Here is an 8120-nt window from a genome sequence, read left to right as displayed (position 1 = left end):
TCTTCCCTTTGCTCTGGGACCTTTCTTCCATCCGACCGTCCTTCATTCCAGTCTCGGAGGAACCTGAAGTGCCCACGTGTAAACCCTCTGGGTGCTGCTGAGGGCCCCTGAGACTTTTGGGGGGCTGTGCTGCCTAATGATGCAGCAGGAACCGAGTAGGGAGCAGGGAGATTGGCTAGACAGTGCCGTAAGTGGGACAGGACTGTCTTGTATAGCTGAGTACTCCTTTATATTGATGTTTTTCTCACTTGCTCTTGCAAGTGTTCTGTGACGGAGATGTGATATTTAAGTTGGTGGATGTCCTTTAAGCAGCGGCAGGGCTGGGGCACCTACAGGCGCTGTCAGCGCCGTCGACTGCTGGCTAGCCGGTGCGCGGGCTGCCTGCGCGCCGTCGGCATGGGTCTGCGTCACCGGGACATCCTGCTGCCTAGAGCAGTGGCTCTGAACGTTGTTCATCAGAGTATAAATACCTTTGGTACTTTAAATCAGAAATATCTTTAGCAGTCTGTGCAGCCCCGCCAGGACCAGGTGATAGTACTGTATTGTGTTTTGGATGGTGTTGGGAGTTTGGTTCCGGTGTCCCAAATGTTCCGTGTGCATTTTTCAGTTGATCTAACTGGATACAAGTAAAATAAACCAGCTTGGAGTAACAAATGTGTAGCACATGCAATATGCGAGGGTTAAACTAAGCATTTGGTAGAGGTGATATAGATTCAGTTCTAGAGTGTCTGATTTAAATCCTAAATTTCTCCTCTTTAATGGGACCAGATGAACTATTAAGCAGCACTGAATTTAAGTTGAATTAGTTGTGGTTTTTTTTAAGAGGCCAAATATAAGCTGTAAAGAGGAATTAACTTGCAGTGGGGATTTGATAAGAATAAAATATAATGTATTCTTCGTTGCCTTTTGCAAAAATGATTCTGTTCAAGTCCAAACTTAAAGCATTAACTCTTACCGTGATAAAAAATTGCTTCCAGTGGTGAAGGTTGTTGTGGCTCTGTTGCTAACTTGGGTGTATTAAGATACTGTTAAAAGCAGGCAAGCTCATAGCATGTGACGGAGGTTAAAATGGAGAACATGTTTGTTTCTGCTCTGAAGGTCTGTCTTGCATCACAAAATGCCTTTTGAGATCGTTTACGCTTGTATTTGTCTTGCTGTGCTGGGCCATGCGTCTGTGACTCTTCGGGGACTGAACTTCAAGTACCCTTTTATTCTCTTGTGTGATATCAGGAGCTTCAGGCCTTTTTGAAGCCAAAATAAACACAGATGTTTCAAGCTGCAGAAGTTTTGGTGCATACCACGTTATCGTAATCAAGAATAATCCAGAACCACAGCATCAAGTGTATCTCGTTTCGCATTACAGAGTCCTCGACCTTTCGACCATGCAGCCTTCTCCAAGGTGATGACTCCTGTCTCCTGAGACGTTGGAAAACCTAGTTTGGAAGAAGAGTAAAGATACAGTTGATGCTGAACTACGTGAGTCCTCAGATTGTTTTGTTTACGATAACGCCGTTTGCACCAGCGATTCCTATCCAGCTCGGATTGCGCAACGGTCATTATCTCAGAGTTTCTGTGCAGTGGGGTTTCTCCAGTGGAGGTGTTACTCATCCATTTCCAGCAGGGATGATGATGTTGCAAGGAGTGGCGAATTTTGTAAGACACAATCAAATATTAGGTCAGGGATGCGGAATGAACAGAACAAGGAGCATATGGGGCTCAGGACTTTGTTCAACTAGCTGGGCCTGGTAATGCTTCTCTGTCGGAGATCTGAAGGGCTGGTGGAAGTGGTAGTGCAGGGATGCAAAGTCTGCTGCAAGACCTCTCACCTTATCTCTCTTGCTATCTCTGATCTTGGTGACAGGTACTGGTAGGTGAATTAATGTGGTGAGATCATGCTTGTGTCCACAGAAAGGGTGGGACTGCCAGAGGGTAAACTTCATTCAAAGTCTGGTGATTTGTCAGTCTCTTACATGGTGAAACACTGGGACTTTTTTAAAACAAATAAGTGCAACCCAAAAATGTTTTCCCAGTCTGCTGTAGTTACCTCTTAGGGAAGACTACTGGGGCTTGGTTTTGACTTGCTCAGAGTAAGAAAATGGATCTGTGCTTAGTTTCGCCTCCCCCTGCCTGTCCGTTCGCCCCCGAAATCTTTGAGAAGTTAGACACGAGCATTTAATGTCTAGATATTTGTGAAAGTCTTTCAAACTATTTTCCAAGAGATAAAGGTGAAGAGGAGGTGTGCCAAGGACAAAACTTCAGTTTAATGGAGCTGATTTATGCTTGCAGTGAACATGCAGCATGTGAAGGCTAGGCTGGCAGCAAACATGAGGTTCTTTTCCTGCTAAACTGAAACAAGACTTTCCTTTGGGGAAGGAATGTTTTAGTCACAAAGGCTTGAATTTATTTGGCCCTTTAGGTATTGGTTCTGTAATACTGCTTGCAAATTCTGAGCAGCAGAAAATGCACATTGGAAATCAGATTGTCTGCAATAACTGAATAAGTAGGAGTTAGTCAAGCTTTTAGTTGTTTGTGCTGAATGGTAGTGACGTGTGGACCTTGAATAAATACTTGGATGCAAAGCATGAGGTTCACATTTAATAGATTAAGTTGTCCTTTGCATGGAGTGGTAGTGCAAGAGAGCACATGAACTGGCATCACAGTGTTTCCTTTGATTGGAATATTTGTTAAAGGCAGGTAATAGTTTTTTAATTCTAAAGAAATCATCAATTCCTGCATGTGGAGACTGAAGTGATAGAGTTTTATATGTTGGACTCCAAATTTTAGCTGCATTGGGTGTAGATAAATGGAGATGTAATAAAAAGGTTAGAGCCTAAAGAGGTACAAAGAGAGAGGGGAGACTTATTTTAAGACTAAAATACATTTTTGAAAAATCATTGTTAAATTAACTGAATCTCACAATAACTAGCATGTTTCAGTCTTTTGTGCCCTTGCTGGAAAAGGTGAAAGATATTGTTCATTTTTATGGTCTGTTAGTTTCGTGCGTTCTTGGCTGTTTGAGGAACAGACTCGAGCCTTGCAAGTTGCTGGGTGAGCTGGCTGCGATGCCTGGTGGGAAGTCTTCTGTGGAGGAACCCCAGAAAGTCCATAAGCTGAATCAGAAGCAGGCATCCATACAGAAGGATAACTTAAGCATTTTCTTTCAGAGTTCTTTGGAATATGTTAATTTGCAAACTTGTTTTTGCTGTAAAACAAGCTTTAATTGTTTTGACTCGTTCCCACTATGTGTCTCAAACAACTGTTGTAGGAAATGTTGCTTTGAATAACGAGGCTGATTTATACCTTCAAAAATGCATTAAGCCTCCAACCCACTGGTCTATCAGTAATGAACCATAGCTTTTTTTGTAGAAACGCAAGTAGGCAGAGACACGAGTGCATCAGTAGGTGAAAGCCTCCCAGTACAAAATAAGGAACAGTATAAGAAATTAATTCAGTTGCTCATCAAATGTGATCTTTTTTTCTCTTTCAAGAGCCAAGGATGAAGCGGCGAGCATCAGACAGAGGAGCTGGGGAAACATCCGCTAAGGCAAAAGCTCTTTGTACGGGGATTTCTGGAAATAATGCCAAGAGAGCGGGCCCTTTTATACTAGGTAAGCAGGGAGAGTTGTTTTCTTTGGTTTTCAAGGTAGCTACTGATTGCAAAACTGGAAATAAAAAGCACCGTAAAATAAGGCAAAGCAGATGTGTAGTTTAGTGTCTTACCTCAGAGTGCAGTTCACTTGATGTAGCAGAGCAGCAGCCCTTGGAGCTTCTGCAGCTAGTCAAGCTAAAGAGACTTGTAATACTAATATAGCAAGGCAGGCATGCCTTTTAAGATAAATATGATCCCTTGCTTTTTACCTTTTTTTTTTTTTTTTTTTTAATTTGTGAAACTACGTTCTTAAACTTTGTTACAGAGCAAATTCATTCAGGGGGCTTTTTGGTTAGAGCTCCAGGGAGATGTTCAACCTTGCTTGCCTGGAATATGCTGTCAAATCAGCATGTAGGCAACTTAATGATGCACTTGTGGTCCTTATAAGCAGTGTGTGCCAAGGCAAGACTACTCTGCTAGCTTTTGAGAGTTGCTGGAAGAGTTGTTAGTTCAGAATTAGTTATATAAACGGTCACAAACATGATGGACTTCACGGTGAAAACCAATGGATAGTCTATTGGAAGCTGGCTGATTTAAACTGAAGACTGGGGACTGTATGTTAACTTGAAATTTGGACTAATCTGTGTACTTGAGCTGTTCCTGTGGAGGTGGCAGTTGGGTTCAGAGGTGCAGTAATAGTAGTTGCCATGAGTGTTGCTAGTAAACGTAAAAGCCGTATGGTTCAGGCATGCAGAAATTTGGATTTCTGAAAACAGCTGTGCCATGTGTGGGCTTTTGTTAAATGTTTCTCCAGTGAACAAATGAAACATTGTCCAAAAAGGTTTCAGAGTTCAATACAGTTTTTTTTCTTTAGATCGTAATTTGTGGAAATGCACTTCGTCTCCTGAAAAAAAGGAACTTTAGTTTAAACTAATGTAAACTGCGTGACACTTGCATACTGATGTAACCCTGAATTAGTCATTGCTGCTGAAAGGAAAACAAGTCTGTTTTTGCTTTGTGCTGTTAGGTCCGCGTTTAGGTAACTCCCCTGTGCCAAGTATTGTTCAGTGTTTGGCAAGAAAAGATGGGACAGATGACTTTTATCAGTTAAAGGTAAGCAAACTGCAGGGCTTCCAGATCTTCAGGGCTCTCTAGCTCTTGTGACAGAAGCACTTGCAGTAGTGTGTGCTGCAGGCTGAGCTGGTGCTCTGTCAGGAACGGCTGCCCCTCGGTGGGGCAGTTCTGCGGGGCGTAGATCTCGTGTTGAGATCAGCCCTGAGATGAGGCCTCTGTGGCTGCTGTGCCGCTCTCCTGGAGCCCTCTGTTCTGCTCTGCTGTGCCTGAAATGCGGGCGGCTCCAGTGGGGAGAAATCACCTGGGATATTTGCAGAAAGCCAGCTGAGCTGCTTTTCTGTGTTAATCAAGCTCATGCTATGCGTTCTGCACAGATGTTAGTTCAGACAGGTTTGTGGCAAGTATGCAAACATCAGAGCAATTACATCAGCTGTTACACACGTGAATACCTAAATTGAGAGAGGTGTGGGGACATTTAGGTTTTTCTGGGGACTGTAAAGGTCTTTCCCTTTTCCTGAAGATTCTCACCTTAGAAGAAAGGGGTGATAAAGGAATAGAAACCCAGGAGGAACGACAGGGCAAGATGCTGCTGCACACAGAGTATTCTCTCCTTTCCCTTCTCCACAACCAGGAAGGAGTGGTTCATCATCACGGGCTCTTTCAGGTACAGCTGGTCACCATCCAGGCTGGGGGAATGCCAGTAATTGCTATCGGCTTGATCTGCTTTTGTTTAATGTACAGTTCGTGCTGACCCTGTTCTTGTGTGTGAAGAATTGCCAGCACACCGCTGAGATTAATTGCTGCTGCTTCAAACAAGCAACTTTGTGGCGGGGGCTTTTGAGAGTTAAGAGGGATGTAACGGGGTTTGGGATTTGGGAAATGTCAGAACATTCAAAGATGGGACAGATGCTCAGTAGTGTCCCCTTCAAATAGGAAAATAGCTGCTTCACTGATAAATTAATTTGTGCCCATAGAGCACAGTTTACAACTGAACTTGTGCTTTCCGGTCTCTGTGCTGTTTTATGATGACTTGTAAGAGGGGACAAATTGCCAAGAAACTGTTTCAGCAAGTTAAACCAGTCAGTGTGCTGCTCAATGTCTCGTGTGAGTGAATTGTGTTGCTGTTAATGCCTTCAGAGCTGTTTATGGATGTGATAGGCTGATAGGAATTACTGGTTTGGATGTTGGTATTGCCTTGCTTGCTGGTTAAATGTTGTCGACAGACTTTTCACTTGAGGCCATCTGTACTGTATCTTAAATAAGCCAAATGTCCAGCTCAGCCATGTGCTGTTTAATGTTATGGAAGAACTGCTAATTGTGTCTTAAGATTTCTGTTGTTCTTATTAATAATGTGTTGGATCCCTAGTATTCACGGAGCCTGTACCACTGTAGAGCTTTTCTAGGCTTTATCTAAAGGTGTCTCTGGATATATAAACAGTGTCAGTGCTGCCATATGCATGTAGCCAAACAGCATAGGATTTCTCTGGCTTCTTTAAGTAGAAATCATGTATCTTCTTTTTGAAATCCCAACTCGGGGCAAAGATCGAGTGCCGTGATTGCATTTGCTTGTTTTGAAGTCACCACATAGTTATTTATTCTCTAGTGCGCTGTATGTAAATACATATGCCCCGATAGCTTCCCTGAACTATTGCTCATTTGTTTGCCTCCCTGTAGGACCGAGCTTGTGAAATTATAGAAGATCTAGAAGCCAACAGAATGGTCAGAAAAATGAAGAAGCGCATTTGTCTTGTGTTAGACTGTCTCTGTGCTCATGATTTCAGTGACAAAACAGCAGATCTGATCAATCTGCAGCATTATGTCATTAAAGAGAAGAGACTCAGTGAGCGGGAGACGGTGGTGATATTTTATGATGTGGTACGAGTGGTAGAAGCATTACATAAGGTAAGAGCTTTGTTACCCTTTCAGTTCTGGAAGGCTTAGTTGTCCTGTGCTAGTATAATAGATGTTTTAAAACTCCGTTGTGCCCGCAGTGGCAAGGCTGCGGAAGATGGATGTTTCAGCTCTTACCCTGTAACAGTGTTCTGTGTGAGACCTCATGCCCCAAGCCATGAAAGAGCATTCCCTGCCCTTCCCCTCCCCTCAAGGTTCTCCATGATAACGTAGCATTTGTTGACTGTGGAGAGGGGCCAGCTGGACTAAATGCAGGTCAGGTGAACTACAGTGTTACTAACCTCAGAAAGCGGTGGTTGAAGAGGAGAGCAGAGGCTAATCAAATGCAGGAAACACTTCAAGCTATTTCCTTTTGAAGCAAAATAAATCACAATGTAAGAATTGATTTCTGAGATCAGAACCTCAAGCTACAAGATTGAGATCAATGAACTAGAAACTATTGTAGCAAAAATAGATTCTGCCAATGTTTGACTTCTTAGTGTGACAAGGGACACCCATCCTTCCTTGGCAGAGCAGCAAAGCGTATATCTTTGGAGGGAATGCTCATCATATTGGTCTTACTGAGCCTGGACACTTAAGTTTCAAGTCTCTTAGTTTCAGTGAAGTCTGTCGTGATGTTCAAAGTAGCAAATTTGCTCGTTCTGTCCTCTGACCAGAATGGAAAATGAAGTGCATAAAGTGCTTAGGATGCAACCTGACTTGAAACCTTGATCTCAGTTATTTCTGAGAATGAAGATGACATGATTTTGGAAGATGCTTAGTGGTTTTGTATCGAATTTATACTTCTGTAACAAATATGCTTTTGCTCATGTTATACTATTACATATTTTACAGAAAAATATTGTGCACAGAGACTTGAAACTAGGAAATATGGTGCTAAACAAAAGGTAAGTCTGCTGGAGAAAGAGCTGCTGTTCTGGCAGTTATGTTTCTTCCCTGAAGCAGGTTTCTGTTAGGAACACTGTCGAAGGCAACACTTGTTGAGAGTGCTCTCATGTGCAAAGGGCGAGGGAAATGGAAGCAGGCTGCGCAAAAATACAAATCCAGTTCAAAGTTACATAAGTTAATCTCCAAAAGTGAATTGAGCCCAACCTAGATAGTTCAGTCTTCCACCAAGCTTAGTGACCTCCTGTCAGCACTTCTTTTTGGATTCTAACTTCTGAAAACTAAATTTTGTAGTAATTCAGAAACCTGCAAGAGAAATACTTTTTAGGTTTTTTAATATATATAAAAAACGTGGTAAGTGGTTCTATTCACATAATTCACTTTTCATCGTGCTAAAGTAATTCCCAACACTGCAGTCTGTACTATAATCACAGCAGTGTTAAATCTTTGACTGTTGCACTGCTGTGTTTTTGCTAGCAGTAAAATATTTACTTATCTAAACAAAAGTTCTTCTGTCTAGTCTGTATTTGTGCCTGAAATAGCCTCCTTGTTCCCACTAGCTGGCTTGATGCAAGCCTCAGTTTATAATGCACCCATGTCTTGGATGCTGTGCAGGCACAGGAGGGACCAGCCCTCCAGGAGCAGAGCGAGCAGCTTCAGT

At 42.6% G+C, this 8120-nt stretch overlaps 1 protein-coding gene across 2 annotated transcripts in view; it reads left to right on the top strand.

Annotated features, from left to right (window-relative positions):
* The first annotated feature begins 1363 nt into the window (after window positions 1-1363).
* The window catches only part of STK40 (serine/threonine kinase 40), a 15729-nt gene continuing 8972 nt past the window's right edge, over window positions 1364-8120 (top strand). The window contains exons 1-6 of one of the 2 annotated variants that reach the window (XM_009706677.1): window positions 1364-1476; window positions 3489-3608; window positions 4617-4702; window positions 5184-5327; window positions 6338-6565; window positions 7409-7461. In XM_009706677.1, the coding sequence (XP_009704979.1) occupies window positions 3497-3608; window positions 4617-4702; window positions 5184-5327; window positions 6338-6565; window positions 7409-7461 (623 nt within the window). In that variant the 5' untranslated portion in view covers window positions 1364-1476; window positions 3489-3496. Of the gene's footprint in view, window positions 1477-3488; window positions 3609-4592; window positions 4703-5183; window positions 5328-6337; window positions 6566-7408; window positions 7462-8120 lie in introns of those variants that run through there. The other variant, XM_009706676.1, reaches the window with a different exon arrangement.

This window comes from Cariama cristata, unplaced genomic scaffold (genome assembly GCF_000690535.1).
Source record: "Cariama cristata isolate BGI_N322 unplaced genomic scaffold, ASM69053v1 scaffold21628, whole genome shotgun sequence".
Taxonomy (NCBI): domain Eukaryota; kingdom Metazoa; phylum Chordata; class Aves; order Cariamiformes; family Cariamidae; genus Cariama; species Cariama cristata.
The sequence above is the reverse complement of the archived record's forward strand: the minus strand, read 5'-3'. Positions and strand labels throughout refer to the sequence as shown.